Below are 24,536 nucleotides of genomic sequence, written 5' to 3'. Positions count from 1 at the left end.
GTCCAAGACAAGTTACACTCTAATAAGCACATGAAGTCTATACGTTTTCTCTTTGACGAGTGTCATTTATCATGTGTGACCTTGAGAACTGTATGATTCTAAGATGCTAAAAGATCTGACATGATATTATTGGAAGGCAGCAGCAGCTCTGGTACACAAGTAACTGTGAGGTATCACATGTAAATCCTAAGGCACTTTCACATGCAGCCTTTGTCATCTAAAGGTTGTGTGAACGAGCTAACACATTTACTCCACACCTTTACTTGTAAGACTGAGTGACTTGAGAGTTGAATCTGTTATTAGAGTGCACTGTATTGACATTCCTCAAACTGGATTGGGTTTGTTCTATTAAAATTCTATAATTGATTCAGCCCAAACCATGAATCACACAAACTCCATTCTAACTTTGTTTTGTTGATCATTTTCGCCTTAGGTATGTCTTAGTTTTTTGTTTATTGTAAACTCTATGGCCATGCACATACAAATCCAAGTTTTAAACATCCATTTTCAGTTTCCTAATGTCATCGTTTTCCAAAGTATGTGGTAATGGAGAGCATTTTCTAATGGAGGAAAACAGCAATCTAGTGTGGATGAGAGGATCTGACTAAAAGTGATGATGTCATTGGATCTTAAAGGAACAGTTCACCCAAAAATGAAAATTCTCTAATCCTTCTTTCGCCATCATACCATCCCAGATGTGTATGACACTTTTTCTTCTGCAGAACACAAACAAAGATTTTTAGAAGGTTTCTGCTCTGTAGGTCCATATTATGCAAGTGAATGTTGGCCAGACCTTTTGAAGCTCAAAAGCACATAAAGGTAGCATAAAAGTAACCCATAAGACTCCAGTGGTTAAATCCATATCTTCAGAAGCAATGTGATAAATGTGAGTGAGAAACAGATCAACATTTAAGTCAATTTTTTACTATAAATCTCCGCTTTAATTTTCACATTTGTTCACATTTTTTAAGTGAAAGTATAGGGAGAAAAAAAGACTTAAATATTAATCTGTTTCTCACCAACACCAATCATATTGCTTCTGAAGACATGGATTTAACCACTGGAGTCTTATGGGTTACTTTTATGTTGCCTTTATTTTTGGGGTGAACTATCCCTTTAATGAACCAGAACTAATTGTGTGCCATTCCTTCCTCTCTTATATCTATGGAACAAAATCTTGTCGGCCCCATGTTAAATTATGTATGCATGTTTTTCAATGTTCAGCCTTATCACTCCCTTATGGGTTTTATTCATGTTCGGCTGAATTTGATGACGTCTCCTCCCCTCTCTCCTTTTAGGACAGCAACCTATTGACCTTTAACATCTCGACACACCACTCCTGGTGGAGCGAGCATGGGCCGGGCTGTGTTCGACGAGAGATCCCCACCAGCGCAGACCGCGGTGCGGACACCCAGTCCTACATATCTATCATGGGCTGCCTGCTGGAGTACCACTACATCGAAGTCCTCCACAGTAGCTTCCAAATCCTTATCTCTGTGAGTCCCTTCCAAAAAACACACACAAACAAATGATATGCTATGAAGAGTGGACTCATTATGTGTAGAAATAACGCTTTCTTTCAAAATAATGAGTCTGACAGCCCTGCTTTTACTGTAGTTTATAGTCACCACACACTATATATACACTAACTATAGGGGTATGTGTGCTTATACATGGCAACACTGAAAGTGAGCCCTCAATACTCTTTTTCCAGATGCACATTCATGCAAAATATGCTCTTTCATTACTGTTTCTCTACACTCAACCGGTTCTTAAAAGTGCTTAAAAACCTCACCAGCCTAAAGTGTATTCTGTGCATGTGTAAAACGCCCCTGTCCAAGTACCGAGCCTGTGTTATTGTGGTGAAGTGGACCACAAGTTGAGGTCTGGCATGCCTCCAGGTTTTAGTCTCGCTAACTTAGTGGATTATAATCAGTAGGCAGCGAAACCCTCCTGGTCATGCAGAAAGGCTGTGAGATCATTTTCTAAAGGGGATATGTTTTCTTGGCTTAAATATGCTATTTACATTGCCCCCAAAAATGTTCAGTATATGGACACTAAAGCCACACTTAAAATGTACGAATTTCATTGCAATACATATCAAAATATCAATAGAATCTGCAAACAAATGTTTCTAGATCTGTTCTTAGAACTAACCTCACTTTCTGAGACATTTACTTTAACCACATAGTCGGTTCTCCTCAAGTTCAAACAGGTGACCTAGCAGAACAATCAAAGATGTAGTTCATCACATTAACTATGAACATGTTCTACTAACATTCAACAACAGCAAGTGTCTAAATAATGTTTTCTTCATTTTGTAAAAAGTACATCTATTGTTTTATCAATTAAAACCCGACAAACTTGTATTTGTGAAATATGCTTGTGCTATGTTTGCTCATGCTTGTTTAACTGTCTTTGTCAAAGTGCTGAGCAAATATCAGTGGAAATATAAACCGGGTGTTTGAGGGTAAGGAATGCCAGAAGGTTCTCCAGAGTGATGATTATCCGCTCATTTCGAAACAATGAAACGCTAACATCACCATGAGAGTTCAGAGTTGTTGCCTGCAGGAGGTGAGACCTTATAAACTCACACAGTCAAGTTCCTACAGGCTTTTCAATGTGAGATACTGAGATTGATTAGAAGGATGAAGATTTGTATCTTCATTCCCAAAAGTACACCGCTTGTGGTCCTCTCAAAATTGGAAGTGAAGTAAAAGTACACTACACCTTCACAAAGGGATTGGAAGATGACTTTACAGGTAACAAGAAGCGGCATTCGCAACCCATTTTACTTCCGTAATGTGGCGTATTTCAGAGTGAAACAGGATATTCAATGAGAAATAAATGTAGGGCAAGACCTGATTTTATCCATCAAACTGATTGCATTGTTTAAAGGGGTGTACCAGAAAGTTGCCAAAGTTAAATGTTGATTTGCAGGAAATTCCACAGGGCATACGAATAGATACAAGCAAGCCTTAGTTTCCGAGGCTGAGCAAATTTTAGGGCATTTGTGGACTGTGCTTTTTTGCTATATCACATACCTCACATATATACTGTATATCTACACACACATATGATATATGATGTGTGGTTGTTTGTGGGCAAGGGGAGTTGACATTGCTAGATGGTTATTGTGGCAGGGCAGAGGGCGGAGCCGGGTCGTGATCCTACGCACCCGGTCCCGTATTAGGCTAATCATGCCTCCGAGGTATAAAGGTCGACTGCAGAGTTTCGTGCGAGAGAGAGAGATCGTTAGCGGACATGTCCGTCATATGTGTTTGTGTCTTTCTTTTAAGTTTCTCATTAAAACTATAATTTATATTATCAAGCCGGTTCTCGCCTCCTCCTTTCCATTAATCACTTTACACTGGTGCCGAAGCCCGGGAAGGAGGAGGGATACGCCGTAGTAGAGTTCTCGCCACTACCGTCCACCCCAACGGAGCAGCCGCGGCCATCTGCCGGGGGACGAGGAGCCCAGCCGCCTGAACGAGGACGATGGCCGCCGACCGCGAGGGGAGAAGGGGCTCCTAGCCGACCGCCTGGAACGGTCAGGGCTGCTGCCAGGGGTGCAGGAGTCGCCTACCGGCCGCTGAAACGCGGCAGGGTTTAGGACCGCCGACCGCGAGCGGGGAGGGGCTCACTGGCGACCGCCTGGAGTGAGAGGAGAGGACCGCTGCCAGGGGCGGGGGAGACCCCTTCTGTTCCCCGAGAATGCGGCGGGGTGTTCCGTCCGCCAGGTGCTGTAGGACTGCCTCGGATCCGCCCGGAGAGGCGCGGCTGTCGTCCGATAAAGAGTGGAGGAGTGGCCGAGGAACAAGCTGCGGCGTATTGGAGAACTGGCGAGTAAGTTTTTTTTTCATCTCTCTCTCCTCTCTCTCACTGTCACTCTGTGTTGGCCTTTTATCCTCTTTTAAATTTTACAGTTTTTGGGGGGGTACTACACTGTTACAGGAAGTACCCCCCATTTTAATTATTTCTGTTTCCCTCCCCTTGTCCCCTCCCTCGTCCAGGTAGATGGGGATGACCTGCCGGCCATCCTCAGGGAAGGGGTGTAGCCTGAGAGAACGAGGGAGGAATGTGGCAGGGTGGAGGGCGGAGCCGGGTCGTGATCCTACACACCCGGTCCCGTATTAGGCTAATCAAGCCTCTGAGGTCAAAGGCCGACTGCAGGGTGTCGTGCGATAGAGAGAGATCATTAGCGGACATGTCCGTCATATGAGTTTGTGTCTTTCTTTTAAGTTTCTCATTAAAACTATAATTTATATTATCAAGCCGGTTCTCGCCTCCTCCTTTCCATTAATCACTTTACAGTTATTTAATATTTCCATTTTCCCATTCGAGATCCCCCGCTCCTTTTAAATTGTGATATATCGATAGATATTTAATAGGAATGATACCACAGCCCTTTCCGTTTCTGTGTGTTTTTGGCTGTTGTTTCTTGCCTCTGGAAAAGCAGGTCACTACATGACCCAGTGTGATTATTAAACCGCAAAAGGCTACTAGATCACTATATAAATATGTGTGTGCTGTGTGCTACATAGTGAATTGGCGCTCTGTTCACTGTCACCGCAACAAATAACATTGTTTTAGACCTTTCTGGAATGAGCATTTGGCTTCACATTGACATTCATAAATTTTTAAAACTAAATGGTTAATTTACTTTGAAGCATGCAGCACATGTAAACTAAACATTTATCTCATTAAATAGCAGCTTTTGCAGTTTAATAATCACACTAGGACATAATGGGATTTTAATTTGTGCGCTGAATGTTTACGCAGTATCAGTTTTTGCTATCAGAGCATTTTTATGAGCACGAGTACAAGCGCATTAGTTCAGAATTGGACCAGATTCCGATACCTGTATCTGTATCCCGAATAAATACCATATACACTGATGTATATGGTGTATTTGATGATATTACCACCTGCTTAATATGCTTTTTTTGCTTCGTGTAACAGCAAAACAGTACCAAACCACCAAGGCATTGTCTCTGCAAGTGTCCTGTGGTGTCTGGCACCAAGACATGAGCAGCAGATCTTTCATGTCCTGTAAGTTGTGAGGTGGAGTCGCTGTGGATCGGACTTGTTGGTCCAGCCCATCCCACAGATGCTCAATCGGATTGAGATCTGGGAAATTTGGAGGACAGGTCAACATCTCTTCATCATGTTCGTCAAACCATTCCAGAACAATGTTTGAGTGTGGCAGGGTGCATTATGCTGCTGAAAGAGGCCACTGCCATCAGAGAACACCATTACCATGAAGGGGTGTACCTGGTTTGCAACCGTGTTTAGGCAGGTGTCACATGTCAAATTGACATCCACAGTCGTCTGGCCATAATAATTGGGCCTGTTTCACTCAATTGGCCCTTTACTCCTGCCCATTTCTCACTGCATTCTCCTGAATTCGTGATTTAAAATGACTTATTCAAATATGTAAGATTTTGGTCATGTTAATGTTGACATAAGATTCAAGATATTTGACTGGGAGAGAGACATTTGTTATTAGTGTGTCAAATAGTTTTTTTGTATGTGAGTGTGACTTTAGAACTAGGTCATTACAAAAACTGCTTTTGCTGTCGTAAATAGCCATGATTTATGCTATTGTGAATTTCAACAGAACAGTCACAAGAGATACGAATAGAGTAGAAATAACAGAGAAAACAAGTGAACAACTGAGAGTCAATACCATAGCTTCATGTAAAACCCTCCCTCAATGACAGCTGAGAGACGTATGTGTGAGTGTAAGAGAGCACCATCTGTTTTTCCCATTAGTGTAACCCGTGAGGGAGTTTACCTGTGGAAACTCATGAACAGCCCTTTAGATGTGACCTCTTCTACTGTTTTTTATCCTTCATCACTGTCTGACCTGTCTGGAGCGCCAGTTTGTGCCCTCTATCACTCTATCTCTCTCAGAGAGATATTTTGTGTGACAGGCACGCAAACGCAGGTGTTTTCATTCTGTACAGCTGTCACAGCTAGTCTGATGATTAGTCAAAGCTTTTTACTCTCCTGTGAACTTTTTTCTTTTCTCCAACAACAGGGTGGGTGAGTTCACTCCTGTGGCATTTTCTCAGAGGGGGCGACTTCACAAATTAATACAGAGACTGTGACACCCAGTCACTGTTGCTGGCGGTGTGAATGGGGCTAATAGTAGCTGGATTTATATAATAGTAATAGATACATGAAATATGCTTGTTGCTGTATAATTGTAACTATTATTTTTGAAGTCATGTAAAAAAAAAAAAATAATCGTATTCAAATGTGGTCATATATGTTCAAATTTCACTTTGATTTGGGAACATATACTGTATATACATATAAAAAAACAGCAATTTTTTTGTAGTATTTTGAAATATTGTTGCATATATTTTCAAGTATGTGACTTTTTATACAGTATCAGTGAATACCATACATAAACATATAGTACACAGTTTGTGATTTTCATATATTTTCATGTATCGGATTTCTGTATGGATTTCGCCTGAAAAATATGAAAACATGAAATGGAAATGGGAAATGAAATATGATTTTGCACTGGCCTAAAAAAAAAAAAGCAAACCCTGAGATGCATTGTACCTTTCCACATGCCACTGGTTCATTCCTCAATTTACCCGCTCTATCTTCCTCTTTTTTTTCATCTCTCATATCTCTCATCTTGTTATATCAGTTGCTCTTGTCTTCAGTAAAACATTCAAGTAAAGATAAATGTAGCTGCTTGAGATAAAGGAGAATATGGTGTGGGAATTCATCACTTCTTAGCTTTAAATTAAAGTCTCACACAAAATCTAAATGTTCATACTTATGGAAATCATTGGAATGTCTGTGATGTATATCATACCATGTATATTCATCACCTGTATCACAAACACATGTATAACATATTACTAAACAATAAATCAATGTGAAATATCTATAAAGATTTTACATCATATCCTAAATGAAAATGCAAGAGAGAGAAAAAGTGGGAGTGGCCTGATAATCATTAGTTCTGTTATGCAAATGAGTACTGTTAAATCTGTGCTTATATGGTGATATAAAAGGCACAGTATTTATATACATTATAACATTATATACAGTAACATGAACACTAATTCTCACAGGTGGGAGCAAGTGACACATGGTCAAGTCTCAAGTGCAGTGCAGACAAATCAAGCAAGTCAAGTCAGTGACTCACCTCAAGTCAAGTCTCGAGTTGCTGGTTCTCAAGTCAAAGTCAAGTAATTTTCTTCATTTACTCAAACTCGAGTCCCCCACCTCTGCTAAATCTCTATATAAAGTGGACCCTCATCATAAATGTGTCCAGTTATGAATTGTATATGGACTGTGAGGTTTTATTGTTGTTTATGTGAAGCAGGTTTCTCAATGTTGAATTCAGTAGCTTAAGGGCTTCATCTGCTCTACTTTAGATAGAGAATAAGCTATCATATTCATCAGACTTTATGCCGATAGTCAAGTCTGGTTATGCAAGACTACTGTTCCCTTTACAAAAGGCTTCACTACGATGTTGCGCTGCTAAGCGCTACGGGGAACAATCTTGCATTGTGAGCAGCTGTGAATTTGTGTGAAACACGTCAATGAACATTGACCTGAATTTATAGCCTCGGCTGGTGAAGATCATTAGATGCACCTGTGGCCAGGCTATAAAATAGAGGCGTCACCAGCGTGTCGACAGATATTTTTCATTCAGAGCATACTATGCTGTGTGTCTCACAACCTGCTAGAAAACTTTCTTCCCTCTTTGTTAGGAGTTAGAAATTGTTAGGCAGTGTGCAGAACTTTCTTTCTTTCTCTCTCTGCTCTGAAAGAGTATATATATTTATATATATAAAAAAAAAAAGAAAAAAGATAGAATGACGGAGAAACAGAGCAAACGATGCGTTTCCTTGTCAACGTCTCATGATGGACAAGGACACGTATGAGTTTTGCTTTGTTTGTTTGGGGGAAGAGCATGCGGCTCTCGCATTGGGGCGGGGCGGGTGCGCGCATTGTAACCTTCTTTCGGCCGGGATGCTCGCCTCGCTTACGTCCGAGAGCCAGCACCCGCACTTCATTCGTGGGGCTCTCGTATGGATCTGGCTGAGGAGCGAGAGACGGGTGCGTCCCTTTCGCTCGCTCTCTCCCCAGATCCGGCTGGTCCTTCTCGTGTTCTTGAAGCGCCTCGGCGCTCTTCAGTTCAGGAGGGGGACCTCGATTCCCTTGGGTCTATAGATTTCAAGTTACCCACATCAGAGCACTCAAAACATGATGCAAAATCCTCTGAGAGTTACTCAATGTGGTGACTCGTACTGTGGCCAGACTTCAATTAGACTGGCCACGTGACCAAGAAACCCCCAAACGCTCCAAATTAGAGGATAGATTTCTGTCTGATGGCCAAGGGAAAGGAACACCTCATCAGTCCCTTCCCTTCTTTGATGACCTCCACGATGAGCTTGCTCGTTCGTGGAGGAACCCTTATACCTCGCGCATTCACATGCCCTCGACGTCGTTATATTCGACTATCGTGGGTGCTGAGGCACGAGGGTATTCGAGGATGCCGCCGGTCGAAGAGACACTTGCGGGTTATCTCTGCCGGGTTCGGCATCGCCCTTGAATAAACCTGCTCTCCCTCTAAGCCATGCAGGACTACCTCCATGCTAGTGGGGAGGGCTTATCAAGCGGCAGGTCAGGCTGGTGCTGCGCTGCACACCATGGCTGTGTTACAGGCGTACTAGGCTGACCTGCTAAAAGATCTGAGTGCGGGTGAAACTCTCGACGAAGAGGCCCTTTCAGAGCTTCGTCGAGCTACGGAGTTGTCTCTCCGCGCGACCAAGCAGTCAGCCCATGCCATTGGCCGGTCTATGTCCGCTTTAGTCAGTAAGGAGAGGCATTTATGGCTTAACCTGTCAGGCATCCAAGATAGGGACAGAGTTTTCTTAATCGATGCCCCGGTTTCGCCTTCTGGTCTCATCGGAGACGCCATGAATACGGTTATCTCCAGATTCCAGGAGGCGAAAAGCCATGAGGAAGCCTTTGGGCAGTTTCTTCCTCGCCAGCACTCAGGGGCGGGGCCGTCGGCCACCCAGTCTCGCCTCGCCTCTGCTAGGAGAGAGGCTCAAAAACAGAGCGTGGCGAGTCGTGCTCCCCTCGTAGGGACTGGGGACAGGCTCGTCGCCTCAGCAGCCGCTCAAGAAGGACCTCAGGGCTGTGATCTCTAAAAGAAAGAAGCCCTGACGTTCTTGTACCCAACTTTGTGAGGTTAGTTCCCTTCGGGACGGGGCGCGTGTATCATCCACTTCGGCCCTCCCGATACCCTCACGAAACCTCTTCACTCCTGCCACCTGTGGTGTTTCGGGTGATTAGAGGCTTCCAACAAAGAGTTGGGTGTACCGTTGCTTCCTGCCTTAGTCCAGGACACGGAACACTCAACATCCCCTCAACAGGAAGTGTTGAAATTAGTACCCATCTCAGAGAACCTGGCAGCGTGGAAACTTCTGCCAGGTATTTCTATGTGGGTTCTAAAGACAGTAGAAAGAGGCTACAGAATTCAATTCGCTCGCCGCCCTCCGCGTTTCAACGGCGTGGTTCCCACTACCGTAAGACCGGAGCAGGCATGTCTACTGTGGAAAGAACTGCAAAATCTCTTGGCAAAAGGGGCCATAGAACATGTTCCCCTTCCAGAGAAAGAGTCAGGCTATTACAGCAGATACTTCCTGGTTCCCAAGAAGGGTGGGTGGTTAGCGTCCGATTCTAGATCTTCGAGGCTTGAACCGCTCGGGTCAGGGTGTTCAAGTTCAAGATGCTAACTGTCACAGTCGGTCGTGTCTCAGATCCAACATCTCGATTGGCTGGTCACGATCGATCTCATGGACGATATTTCCATATTGGAATTCTGCCACAGCACAGGAAGTTCCTGAGGTTCGCTTTTGGGGACGAAGCCTTCCAGTATCGGGTTCTTCCATTCGGCCTAGCCCTATCACCCGGCACATTCACTGAAATGCATGGATGCAGCACTGGCTCCTTTGCGACTCCAGGGCATCCGCGATTCTGAATTATTTAGACGACTGGCTGACACTAGCACAATCTCAAGAACTGGCAGTTCAGCACAGGGATATCGCCTTGGCTCATCTAGGTTCTCTGGGTCTGAGACTCAACGTCCAGAAGAGCGCTCTTGCTCCAACCCAGGAAATTACCTATCTAGGGATTATATGGAACTCGCTCACGATGCGGGCACAGTTGTCTCCCGCTCGTGTCAGCTCCATCCAGAACTCCCTGAGCAATCTCAGGCTAGGTCAAAGTTGCACTGTTCATCAGTATCAATCGAATACTAGGTCTCATGGCGCTCTAGCGCCCACGGTGATTCCTTTGGGCCTTCTCCATATGAGACCGTTTCAGCTGTGGCTAAAAGCCAGGGGATTTCATCCAAGGGCCAGTCCCCTAAGGCAAATAAGGGTTATGTGCCGAGCGCTTCGTTCCCTTTCTATGTGGCTCAGACCCCGGTTCCTTACCTTGGGTCCCACTCTCGCCTCCCTGACGGGTTGGGGTGCAATCTTAAGTGGTCGTCCAGCCCAAGGGGAATGGGAGGGTCATCAGCTCGATTGGCACATCAACTGCCTCGAGCTGATGGCGGTATTTCTGGCCCTGAAATACTTCCTCTGACATCTGAGAGGCTGCCATGTCCTTGTGCAGGTGGACAACACAGCAGCAGTCTCCTACATAAACTGTCAAGGAGGTCTACGCTCTCGCCACCTGAATTTGCTGGCACGTCGGATTCTCCTTTGGGCCCAGGGCAAGCTCCTGTCACTCAGTGCAATTTACATCCCTGGACGCCTAAATGTGGGAGCAGATTTGCTGTCCAGACAAAACACACCGAGGGGCGAGTGGAAACTCCACCCCGAGGTAGTACAACAAATTTGGGAGAGATTTTACAGAGCAGAAGTGGACATCTTCGCCTCTCAAGAGACTGCGCAATGTCCCCTCTACTTCTCTCTGAGTCACCCAGCCCCCCTGGGTCTGGACGCGATGGCGCATAGATGGCCCAGAATGTGTCTGTTTGCTTTTCCCCCGGTTTCTCTGCTCCCGGGAGTCTTAGCCAGAGTTCGCCAGCAAGGGTCTTGCCTCTTACTGATAGCGCCTCACTGGCCGAACAGGATTTGGTTCTCAGAAATTATATCTCTCCTCGACGGCTCGCCTTGGGCGATTCCGGACAGGAGGGACCTTCTGTCTCAGGCACAGGGGACGATATTTCATCGTGGCCCTCGAATTGTGGAAACTTCATGTTTGGCCCCTGAAGGGTACCAACTGAGGAACACAGGGCTGTCGCCTGAAGTTATCGAGACCATTCTTAGTGCTAGGGCTCCCTCCACCAGAAGAATCTACACCAATAAATGGGGTGTCTTCGAAAGGTGGTGCAGTTTACATGGTGCAGATCCAGGTAACTGCCAAATTGTTTCAGTTCTGGACTTTCTGCAGGAAAAACTGTCAGCAGGCATATGCCCCGCTACTCTCAGGGTTTATGTGGCCGCCATTTCGGCTTGCCACGCCTTGATGGACAGGGCGCCTTTGGGGTGGCACCCTCTACTTGCTCACTTCATTCGTGGAGCCAGGCGACTGAGGCCTCCTGTTAGGACCAGAACTCCCTCATGGGACTTAGCAATAGTCCTGGAGGGTCTGGCTGAAACCCCCTTTGAACCTCTAGAGTCAGCGTCTGATAGACTTCTGACTCTCAAGCTGGTTTTTCTTGTGGTGATTACCTCTCTTAAGAGAATCGGGGATCTACAGGCTCTGTCTGTTTTGCCGGCCTGTTTAGAGTTTGCCCCAGGTATGGCCAAAGCTATCCTGCATCCTCATCCTGACTACCTTCCTAAGGTGCCTTTTTCGACACTACACCCTGTCACTCTGGAAGCCTTCTGCTCCCCGCCATTTTTAACGCCGGAGCAGGAAAGTCTTCACGGACTCTGCCCAGTCCGTGCCCTTCAAACTTATGTCCACCGCACTAGCCAGTGGCGTAAGTCTGGGCAATTGTTTGTCTGCTTTGGGGGCAGCCGCTACCAAGGAGACTATGTCACATTGGGTGAGGGATGCTATTGCCCTGGCCTATGAGGCGCACGGTCAAGCTTCGCCAGTAGGTGTCAGGGCTCACTCCACCAGAGGGGTCGCCGCCTCTAAAGCCTTGGCTAGAGGGGTCCCTCTGCAGCAGGTTTGTGATGCGGCAGGCTGGTCCTCTCCGCACACATTCATCAGATTTTATAGTTTGGATGTTCATGCTACTCCGGGCTCTTACGTCCTTGAGTCGACATCCCAAGCTCATGCCTGAACACTTTCGTGATGCAGCAGGCTGGTCCTTTCCGCACACGTTCATCAATCTTCATGGGTTAGATATTTCTGCTACTCCGGATTCTTACGTCCTTGAGTCAACAAGTTTGTGACGTGGCAGGCTGGTCCTCTCCGTGCACATTCTTCAGTTTTTATGACAGGCTCATGCCTGAACAAGTTTGTGATGCGGCAGGCTGGTCCTCTCCGCACACATTCATCAGATTTTATAGTTTGGATGTTCATGCTACTCAGGGCTCCTATGCCCTTGAGTCGACATCTCAGCTCATGCCTGAACAAGTTTGTGATGCGGCAGGCTGGTCCTCTCTGCACACATTCAGCAAAATTGAATGGTTTAGATGTTTATGCTACTCCGGTCTCTTATGCCCTTGAGTCGACATCTCAGCTCATGCCTGAACAAGTTTGTGATGCGGCAGGCTGGTCCTCTCCGCTCACATTCATCAGTTTTTATGACAAGTTTGTGTTGCGATAGGGTTCTCTTCGCACACATTCATCGAACTTTATGGGTTAGATGCTTTGCTACTCCGGACTCTTATGTCCTTGAGTCGACATCTCAGCTCATGCCTGAACAAGTTTGTGATGCGGCAGGCTGGTCCTCTCTGCACACATTCAGCAAAATTTAATGGTTTAGATGTTTATGCTACTCCGGGCTCTTATGCCCTTGAGTCGACATCTCAAGCTCATGTCTGAGGCGGCGTGGGTATTGCGTTCCCCGTAGCGCTTAGCAGTGCAACATCGTAGTGAAGCCTTTTGTAAAGGGAACTTCTCGGGTTACATGTGTAACCCTTGTTCCCTGAAAAAGGCGGAACGAGATGTTGCGCTGCTTTGCCGCACTGGGACGTCCCAGGACTGCTCTTCAGAAAAAGGTATCTGTCGACACGCTGGTGACGCCTCTATTTTATAGCCTGGCCACAGGTGCATCTAATGATCTTCACCATCCAAGGCTATAAATTCAGGTCAATGTTCATTGACGTGTTTCACACAAATTCACAGCTGCTCACAATGCAAGATTGTTCCCCGTAGCGCTTAGCAGCGCAACATGTTTTCTTGAAATGTCCATAATCTCTTCACATAAACCTCTACAATTATATTTAATAAATCATTAGAGTAGCAAATTTTTTATCAGTTTAACATCTTTGTTAAGGTTGGAATTTAGAAGTAAACAGTTTATAAATGTATGATTCCTACATTAATTCATGCTCATTCTCCCTTCAGCACCCAGATGTGTTCTTAAAAACTGTCACGTTCCATCTACACTCATTATCACAAATTCAACTGTTTTTACACCAGTCTAGACTGTCGCTAACTGCATGTCTGAGAACATGATTAAGCAAAGTTTGACTTCAAAGCATCTCCCTTTATTCCCTGAGAAGGTTTAATCACTTTCATGTTTTACACACACATGTACATAAGTTGATAAGTGAATGGACATGGCCACCTGAAAACATTTCAGAACTGCTATAGAGCTGCTTGTTTAGCCTCGGAAATCGTGACAGGTAGAATTTTTTTTCACAGATTCAAATGAGAGAATTTGAAGTGCTTTAGGAGTTTGCGTGTGTGTTGTGGCTGATATAGCTGTGAATTTTGCCTAGAGGCGACTGAAACAGAGAGAGACTGTTGTTTATTGAGTATGTAAGAGTGTGTTTGCTTGTGTGTGTGTGCATGCTGAGAGGCACAACCATATACTGGTAAGCGTACAGACTAAATCAGTTGGACTAATTTCCATCACAGCAGGGTGACATTGTTATATAATGAACCTGTCAAAAGTTATGTTCTTGTGGTCCGTCAAAACATTAAGTGTGTGTGTGTGTGTGTGAGTGAGCGTGTATTTATCACTTTGTGGGGACCAAATGTCCCCATAAGGATAGTAAAACCCGAAATTTTTGACCATGTGGGGACATTTTGTCGGTCCCCATGAGGAAAACAGCTTATAAATCATACTAAATTATGTTTTTTTTAAATGTAAAAATGCAGAAAGTTTTCTGTGAGGGTTAGGTTTAGGGGTAGGGTTAGGATTAGGGGATAGAATATAAAGTTTGTACAGTATAACAACCATTATGTCTATGGGAAGTCCCCATAAAACATGGAAACACTACATGAGTGAGTGTGTGTGTGTGTGTGTGTGGGTGGGTGGTTGGGTGTATGTGTGGTGTGGAGCGGTAGTGTAGCGTTAGCACGCTGCGCTACGAACCTGGCGACCCGAGTTCGATTCCCGCTCATGGTCAACACCATTGATGATTATCTGAACCGGTCCCGGGCCTCCCCTAGGTCGACTCAGCCTAAAATGAGTACCTGGTGCGGTGTGTAAAACATCGGCACTGGGGAGACAAAGGCGGTCGGGCATGGTGCTGGCCACCCACCCCCTCATGTACCGTTCTGGCCTTCATAGGTGCTCGCTAACAGCACTTGCCCCTACAGTCTGTTAAGGCTAAATGGGGGATTTTTGTCTTTGTCTTTGTCTTTGTGTGTGTGTGTGTGTGTGTGTGTGTGTGTGTGTGTGTGTGTGTGTGTGTGTGTGTGTGTGTGTGTGTGTGTGTAAGAAGAAATATTTCCTCTGAATTTTGTGACACTGTTTATTCATTGTTTAATCATACAAACTCACTGTTACTTTTTCCTGTGAAAATGCCTAGTCATTTTCTTGGAAATCCCGACATCACACTAAAATCGACATATTATTTCCGAAAGTTCATGTACCCTGAAATAAACCCCTTACAGCCTAGTTGCTGACAAATGGCATGCCCCATTAGATATATATAATTCAAGTGTGAATGAATTTCCCTCTAGTGCTACGCCCAAGACATGGGTTCTGGTCCTGTGGGAACCAGGAAGTTATTGCATTCATATAAACAATGGTAGGCATGATTCAGAAGACATGTTTACCCCAGTGAAGGTTAGCTTTAGGGCTGGGGTTTGGGGTTAGGCGGTAGAGTAAATAAAATATATATTCCTATTGGCTGGATTACATCATATACAACTAAAAATGCAACTCGCTTTTGGCACCTTTCTGTAGACATTTAAATCGGAAATAACAACACTTCCAGCTTTGGCCATTGGGGGCAGTGATATGCATTTCGGTAAATACAGACCGATTTCAGCAGCAAAAATGTTGACCTACTGTCACCCAATTTCAGTGTTATCAGTCTGGAAATCCATAGAAATAATATTTCAAAAAATATATGTTACAATTTTCTTCAACATGGTTTATTAAACTAATCTGCAGCTCATAGAAAAGTGCTACCAAAAAAGATTAAAGACTTGACCTGGACTCGAGTCATGACAGAAGACTATGACTTGAGGCTTTACTTGGACTCGAGTCATGACAGAAGACTATGACTTGAGGCTTGACATGGACTTGGCCTAAAAAAGACTTGAAACGTGACCTAGATTCATGACAAAAGACAATACTTGACTTGGACTCTGTGTCAGAGATTTGTGAACATTTTGGATACAGTACGCAATAAAACTCAAATATAATGAGTATTTAATGCAGACTGATCTTACAGCGAAATTGTTGACAGAAGGTCAAAAGATCTGCAGCAGAAATCGTTCTATACTTACCAAAATTCAAATTGCTGCCCCCAGTGGCTGAAGCTGGAAGTGTTGTTTAATGTATAGACACGTGTGAGTTACTGTTTCCTAGTGAAACGACCACAGAGTGGTGTCAAAAGCGAGTTGTATTTTTTGTTGTAAATTATGTAATACAGTCAATTTGAATACAAATTTTATTAACCCTAGAGGCTACATGTCTATTTACCATGTGATCAGATTGAACAAGAGATTAATGGACATTAAGAATACTATATTCTTCTGTTGTACTGACAACTCTTCAGTATGGTGCCTGTCTCTCTCTCTTTTTGTCTCTCTCTTAGTTTCAGCCAGCTTTCTTGGCAAGGCAAATAATGCTACATGAAAGGAGATAATGAATATAAACAGAGCTTTAGAACTAATGCTTGGGCTCTGCTGAGAAAGAGGGCTCTTTTCTTTGCTCAACTCTTGGGGGTGATATGAGTGGGGGTCATCAAGTTTGTGTTTGCAGGATTTGTCTTTACAATTAGTGTTGTTTGCTAAGGCATGCATTAAGTTCCGTTAGGAAACTCTACATGGTGCAAGCCGTTAAGTTCAGTTCCTGACATACTCTATGTAAGCCAATCAGGCAATTACACAGTGTGTCAAGCATATAAAAATGGTACGCACCTCAATGGCTTCAGTTCAGTTCAGCCTCGTTCACCCACCTCCTCCTCAGCTCCACTTCTCTAGATCTGATTTACGTATGGGGGTTAGGTGAATTTTTTCAGTAGCAGCAGCATGTCTCTCATCTCAGATGCAGCATGTTTCCAACAGCAGCAGCATCTCTCTGTCTCACATCAAACAGTAGCAGCATATCTACAAAATGTCAAGCAGCAGCAGCAGCATGCATAAAGCAGATCTAGTCCGCCAAAACCTACTCCAGTATCATTTAAATTAATAAAATCTTTTTTTACTCAGAGAGTAGTATCCTTAAGTAGTAGTATCCCCCATCACTTTTGCTCATACTTAGTTTAGGGATTTAAACAAACCTCAAATGTTTTAAACTTTGGTTCATAACTTACCCTTCACTGTTTATGCTATAGGCAAGAATGAATCCTCATGCATATCTCAAATCATGCCACTTATTGAGCAGAGATGTGCTGTTATTTATATATGAATGAGAAATTGATTTTTATAAGGTTATAACTCATTATTCATTTGTAGTACTAGACACATATCAGGCAGTGCTTCTAAAGCAGGTATCTAACAGTTCAGATGACAGAAGCAGGTCATCTGCATAGCCCAGGCGTTTGATCTCTGAGACATGCGGAGAGAACGTCTCTTTCATTTTATGGGTTTCTCTGAACCATGTTACTGGTTGTAAAGTAATTCTATTGTATTGCTGTTTATAATCATTTTTAGCATATTCTGCACATTCAATGTTTTATAAATTTGATTTATTCAGTTAATTAACCTAGATATCATTCGAAAAGCAAATAAATGAATATACAGATCCATTAATTGATATTACACATAAATAAAAGCAAAATGCATGTCAAAAATATAATAGCTTCAATACATCTCTTGTATGTTGAATAAGCTATCAGTTTTGAAATCAAAATATATTTTGGTATTCTTTGTGGGGTTTAAAGTAAAAATTGTCAAGCTTTTAACTGTCTCGAGATTGTATTGAAGAAAATATGTCTGTAATTCCTAAAAGTTAACTTTATTAATTAATTTGACATAATGCCATCATTTCTTGACAAAATACAAATTACTGAAAAAAAAAAAAAGTTTTTACCATAGTCTTTGTTGTTTCTTTTCAACAATACAATTCATTTTACAATAAATTTCAGGTTTGGCACTATTTTTAAAAGGCCTTTCTCATATTGGCTGAATTCCCAAGCTGCAAAATAAAAAATAAAAAAAATAAAATAATTGACATTAAAATGTTTTACTGTTATTATGCCATTGCAGCAAATGGAACACATCAAGGTTTGATCTTAGTTTCAGGCAAATTCCACAATTTTGAAATAATTTCATTTACATTGAAGAACATGAGAAATTGAAAGTTGAATTAGCTGGCATGAGAACCACCCTGAGGGACATTTAAGGCTAATGACCAAGAATCTCTCTCTCTCTACTGCAAATGTACCCTTTAACCTAAAAGATCAGACCATAAAATGCTGCCTGAGCACAGTTTAACTCAACCTGTCACCCCTATAACTTCATATTACAAAGAGAGAGAGAAGTTCAGGTTACATCTACACTCCTTCACTTCTATCCATCAGAGAGGAGATAGAGATGCTGAAACAGCAAAGCCCTGAGGAGGTATTATCTCTGAATTTAGTTCAATTTGTGGCCAGAGTCTGAGTTTTCACAGTGGTGGAGAAATTACCTTTTTTCAAGAGAGGTGAACTAATCAATAATTGATTTAATCTTAAAAACTGTATAATAAATAGTGTGTTATCTTCATTTTGATACAGCCAGTTTCAGTATAGAACATGCATATACAGTGCCTCCAAAAAGTTTGAAACTTGAGCATTTAAAAAAAGGAAGGACTGTCAATGCATCAGGTCAGGGGTTCCCAAACTGTTTGTATCAGCTGAACCAATATGACCTAAAATATTATAAATACTTGAAGTAGGCCTATTGTAAGAATATTTTAACCTTGCGCAAGGCTTCGCTATATGCAATACATAATTCAAATTCATTTAAACTGACTGATCTCAGTTTGGGAGACTCTGTGCTGTCAGTAAAGGGTAAAACTTTCGACGCAAAGACTCGTGATGAAACAACATGGTGCTGATCACAGCTGAGTTTGTCTCTGGGAAAAATGCCAACAAAACTACATCTGATAAGAAACCTAATTACGTTTTTACATTGAAACCAGTTTGAGTCAAAAGAGTAAATTAGAGTAATTCTCTAGTTTCTTCCGATATGCCATTTTGAGAGATTGAGCGATTTATCGCGAAATGCCACACTGCTTTCAGAGGCTTTACATGGTGTTAGGGTGAAAATAAGAAATATAAATTTTGGTTATTATTATGCGTTAATATCATAGTGGAAATCACAACATGCAGGTGTATCAAGTTCATAGTCGTGTGGCTGAGAACTGACCCCACACGTTTTGAATATACACACACACACACACACACACACACACACACAAACAGATTCAAGGTTAATACAACGTTAATCAAGCCTGCTTTCCCCCCTGCAGTCGCCAGTCTGGCTGTTGACATTTCCTCCGTTGTGATTGGTATTTCACAGCTCCTTCAGTGTAATAAAAACTGACTCTGAATCACTTTACCCTGCACAGAGAGAGCTGCAGCTGTTTTTGTCACCTGTGCTGTGAAGTTGAGCCATGTGCCTGCATTTAAAACCTTACACACAGACTCCACAGCCTCTCACGGGCCTCATAGACTTCTCATTTTTGCTCTTTAGATTTCATTGTCATCCGTCTCTCTCTCTCTCTCTCTCTCTCTCTCTCTCTCATACACAGATGTAAACATACTGTACACATTTTTTAAGTAGATGTATGCAGGGCAGTCTGCCCAATGACGGATTAATTAGTTTGGTGTAGTGCCACTTTCTGTGAGTTGACTTTGCCCTGTGTGTGTTTTGGAGCAGAGCTATGCCATCTGCTTCTGTGGCACTGCCGTACCAATCAATATGCCGGTTATATACATACACACACCCTTTCCCTCTGCACTTGGCAAAGGAACTTTTGCTCATAGTTTGAATTAAAATTTGGCATGTATTTTGTCCTACACTATTTGTGCTAAGGACATAAATGATACCTTATTGATGAGAGGTGTGCTGTTTCTTTTCTAAGCAATCACAATAAAGATTTTTAACTGGTGGACAATAAAATGGGTGAGAAAATCCCATAGACTTGCACTAAAAGAGTGACTCAAGCTAGAGACTTGGCGGAGGGCTCTTTTGACTTGGGCCGGTAATCAACCACCCAGAACATCAGGGCCGGCGCTGGCTATAGGCTAATCTGCCTTGGGCCTCTGCATTAGGGCCTCCAAATCCCACAACAGTTTTCTAAATTTTCACAAGATATGATTTGCCATAAAGATCAGACAATATTGTAGATTATGTAAAAATTCCAAATTAAACAAAGTATTGGTAAAATGCTCTTGTCCGCCCTATTTCTGTCTCTTGTCTCCTCCATCTGTCTTTGTTAGCAGACTGATGTTTTTGTTTTGTCTCCTCAGCTACTGGGTTTCATCTACGCCTGCTACGTCATCAGCGTCATCACGGAGGAGGAAGACAGCTGTGAGTGTCTTCATCGCTTTCTCTCTCTAGATAGTCTAGTTAGGTTAAAAATGTATGTGTGTAATGTGTGTGATGAGAGAATAAGTCTGTCCAAACAACACTTTCAACAATATTATTAAAGCAATATTTACTTTTGTTTGTGCTTTTACATAACACTGTACACAGGAGAAGATGTATTTTTCTGTGTCATCCTTGTTATATTATGTGAGGGAACAACGAATCAGAATAGATCTGAAGCACATGAATTATCAATGTTAAAGAATATTAAATATTGATTTTAAAAGCAAACCAATTTTTGATCTGTGGGAAGTGGAGCACACTGCTAGATGTACTTTGTTCCCCTGTGAGAAACAGTTTGCCAAAGTGTACACTGTTAAGAAAAATGGTTCTAAATAGTACCAAATAAGGCTTCTTTGGCTTGTAACAATTGCAGAACCTTATTTGGTGCCAAATAAAACCCTTTTTTAAAGGTTCCATGAAGAACCTTCCATTGAAAGTGCTATTTATAACCTCACTAGTGCTATAAAGAACATTTGATGCAAGTTTCTTTTTTTTATTATTCCCCTCTGCTCCTGAAATATATTATAACCTCATTTCTGATTTTACATTAAATATAACCAACCAACCAAACAAACAAACAAACATATAAAAGGCATGTGTCAATTAAGAACTTTTAGTTTCTATGTAAATGAAAATAATGCTTTTACAGTAATTGTTAGTTGAGTACATAAATACTTAAAAATGCATAAATCACTCACATTAATAAATACATCAACAAATACGTAACATGAAAGAGTCAATAAATGCATATGCAAATGAATAAGCAGACCCACATTGCTCCACACATTAAGGCCTGGACAGAAACATGTACATTCTTTTATATAGAGAGCATTTTTCTTCCATGCTGACAACCAATTGTTAAAGGAAGAGCAACGTCCCATAGAAACACAAATAGATGTAATGAAGGCTAAATTAAATTAAAATATCTGCACAATCCTCTATGATGACTTCACCATTCATCACTGTGTATTTTGGTGTTATTGAGTGACGGCCCCTCTCTGCAGGTAATGAGGTTGTGGGGTCCAACAGCATCTTTCTGAGTAGAAATAAACAATTAGGAGTCAGGGTTTCAATATATGGATCACAAATTCAGTCTTTAACACTCACATGCGTAATGGAGAAGCGGAGAGAAGTATCCCCACAGAACACAGCTGGAAGACATGGTGTAGCTGCATTTTAACAGTAAACCTATGACACAAAGTAATTACATTTTTTTCAATAATCATAGTGTATAAATGAATGGCAAAAATAGATATAAAAAGGAAAGAGAGATAAAAAGACTACTTAAAACTCACATAACCTGATAGCTTAATGGCAGGCATATGCTGTTTTCAAAGTAGACAACTCATACTGCCGGTGGGATGGATACCTGACTGTAAAATTCCAAAATTACCTCCTTTTTTCAGAACATAATGTCAGTATTTTAAACAAAATGACATTTCACCTCTTGAGTTGGTCACACTTGCATGTTCTGGTAGAGATCTATAAAATAAAAAAAAGACAATCTTATGGCTAGAAAACCACCAGTTACAGAAAGTTTTACTTTGTAAAGGTTAAAATGTAAATCAGCTTAATATAGACTTGCTCAACATTTTGCAAAAACTTACCCATGTCCTGTGCTGTCTTTATCAATTAGTGACAAAATTGTCTGTTGTCTGATAACAGTCATAGCTTCATTCATTCTGTGATTCCTATGTAGGGGTTATTATAAGCACTAAAGTTGGTCCATCAGTCTCATACCCTGCAGAAAGAAAAACAGATGTCATGAGCTCTAGGTTGAATTCCCTTCAAGGTTATTCAATATATTTGCAAAATATAACTGGATGCAGGTTTTTTTGGACTATGTGGCTAAATTTCTAAATCTAAAGGTTAAGAAGCTCTGAGTAAAATAATTTATAATTATTGAATGCCTAGAGGATAATATTGCAACAAGAAAAGTAATTTTGCGCAATTGGTCATGCGAATGCTTAAAATATTAACAGCTGGTGGAAAGTTCCGCCATAGCTGTAACACAAGTGGTATAAACCATGAATTCAAATTTGACCAACCTCAAAATGTTTTGCTCCCAAACAACAAACTTCCGATAAACTGTAAACTTTAAATTCGCCATGGTTTCACTTTCAAATGCAATGCTCACTCCCAAACTGAGCTAATGGGATTTTTTGTCCCTGAAAACTTAACTGCTAAAACTACTAATGGTTAAAATGTTTCAGCAACATGTTTAAAAAATAGATCTAGTTTACCCATGGTGACAGTCTGTGAAATTGGTCAGTTGAGTTAAGAACCATCTTTTAGATTAGCATTACTCCGCTCACTTTGTGAAATGTGAATGTGTGTGTATGTACTTGGTTATAGTTTGGGTATAAAATGTTTCCCAAAAGTGAGCTATATCTGACAAAACCTCACTTTGGGGACATTCAGGGACATTCTCAATTGGAACAATCAATTAATAAATAAAGCAACTAAACTGTTTTATTAAATTTTCTATAGATCATAACAGCAGTATTACACCAAAGAATGATCAAACAATGTAAAAGGGTGGTAAAAAATGTTGTCAAGTGCATTTTCGGCATGTTAAAGAGATGATTCATATGTGTCTTTATTACAGTAGCAGAGTGATGCTGTACAGTCCTGCCATAGTGTGTCACATAACATTGGTCTGCTGCATCCTTCGCTATATAGCGCTCAGAAACGTCCCACAAGATTGGAATTGTGGTGTGCAAATTACATTCAGTACAAATTTTGTTGCCACGATTCCACAGATGCCTGATCTGCACAAATACTTTAGTAATTTGGCACTAAACTAGTGCTGACAGGGTATGCAAATAAACAGTGCTTTTACCGGCTGTGATTTATTTATTGTTGGAGAATTATCCCCTTAATCTTTAAAAATCCTTTCTAAGTGGAAGAGGACCAGAATGAAGCCCAGGGGGTGAGAATAAAACAAGCCCTATTTCAAATGGTCAAACAGCAGACTTCAACTGACCATTAATGTTTGTGTTCCTCTCCTTTGGCCCAAAAAATTTGGGAATATTTACCACCACTGAACATTCCTCAGAGAGCTGATCCACTCTGGCATGAGGGAGTGGACACCACAGAAATAATTGACTTTTATCTTTTACAGTCACTTCCTGCTTGCCCTTGGGTTTTGATGACCTCTGAGTGTTAACTGCCACAAGGGGATGTGTCTGTTTGTGTTTGACAGCAGGGAGTCTGAATGGGGGACATAATGCCTGTTGATGTAGAGCATGTTGGGGTGAACTCTATAAAGCTCTGTAGAAATTTACCAACATCAGTTTGATTAATTCGAAGAAAAAGGGAGTGTGATCCATTGGTTAAGATGGAAGTAACTGGAATGTATTCTTCATGTATAATGTATAAGACAATTAATGTAATAAGAATAATAATGTAATAAGAATGTATAAGATAATTGATTGGTATCAGTTGGTATCTTTGTAAATCTGAGCACAGTTTTAGACATTGTTGAGATCTCTTCTGGGGACACATGTAAGATAACAGGGATTTTTTTCTCAAGAGAAACATATGAGAAGCAGGAGACTTAAGCAAATGTCTCCATTTAATAGAGAATCAATAGAGTGTAACAGTCTGATTCTAGAAGTAAAAATCCCATAAATCTTTTCCATGGAAGAATTGATTTTCAATGATGATGTATAAACCTTTAAAGACTGTGAACTAAGAGGTTGTTCATCAATGGTTTATGGCTTTGTTGAAGCCATCAGTCCGCTTTATTTCAAATTCTTCAAATTTTCTTTCAAATCTTGTTTAAAAGCTGAATCCCTGGTGAACAACTGCACTATCCATGGTCCAGTGGAGAAAGATCCACCAATCAGAGAACAGCGGCAAACCAATTCCAACAGCGACCGGCCACTTCCTTGATGCTTTGTTAATGACACAATCGACTCGGTCTCCCTACACCCTTAAACTACATACATATGTGTATATATCAATATTTTGCAGTACACCTAAAATATATTGAAAACTTGGTGCTAGCTATTAAATACTTTCTTGCTGCCATTTTTTCTGGTCTTTTTCTCAGCCAAGCTGGTGCAGACTTACCTACATCTATATGATCGTTCATGTAGAGACATTTTCCAAGACCATGTCATGTTTTTTTTTATTAGATTAATTTAAATTTGCATGCTAATGCATTTTTTCTCATGTCCTCATGTTACATTGGTGTTGGAAATGAGGGAATGAGTGTGCGAGTGTGTGTGCGTGCGCGTGTGTGCGTGGGTGTGCGTGTGTGTAAGCAGCCCAGTGGGTCTATTTTCTATCAAGCAAAGCTGTTTGGTTCATTTACATGCTCATTTGAAGTGGAGGATTTAATTTCTCCACTGCACTTCGTCCCT

At 41.8% G+C, this 24,536-nt stretch overlaps 1 protein-coding gene across 2 annotated transcripts in view; it reads left to right on the top strand.

The window, feature by feature from the left end:
- The window catches only part of LOC127618876 (sodium/potassium-transporting ATPase subunit beta-1-interacting protein 3-like), an 86,716-nt gene that overhangs the window by 51,881 nt on the left and 10,299 nt on the right, over positions 1-24,536 (top strand). For both annotated transcript variants that reach the window (XM_052091547.1, XM_052091546.1), the window contains exons 4-5: positions 1,299-1,496; positions 20,046-20,106. In XM_052091547.1, coding sequence (XP_051947507.1) covers positions 1,299-1,496; positions 20,046-20,106 — 259 coding nt within the window. The remainder of the gene's footprint in view (positions 1-1,298; positions 1,497-20,045; positions 20,107-24,536) is intronic.

Source organism: Xyrauchen texanus, chromosome 25 (assembly GCF_025860055.1).
Source record: "Xyrauchen texanus isolate HMW12.3.18 chromosome 25, RBS_HiC_50CHRs, whole genome shotgun sequence".
In the NCBI taxonomy this organism is placed as follows: domain Eukaryota; kingdom Metazoa; phylum Chordata; class Actinopteri; order Cypriniformes; family Catostomidae; genus Xyrauchen; species Xyrauchen texanus.
Note: the sequence above shows the minus strand (reverse complement) of the source record. Positions and strands in the feature narration are given on the sequence as shown.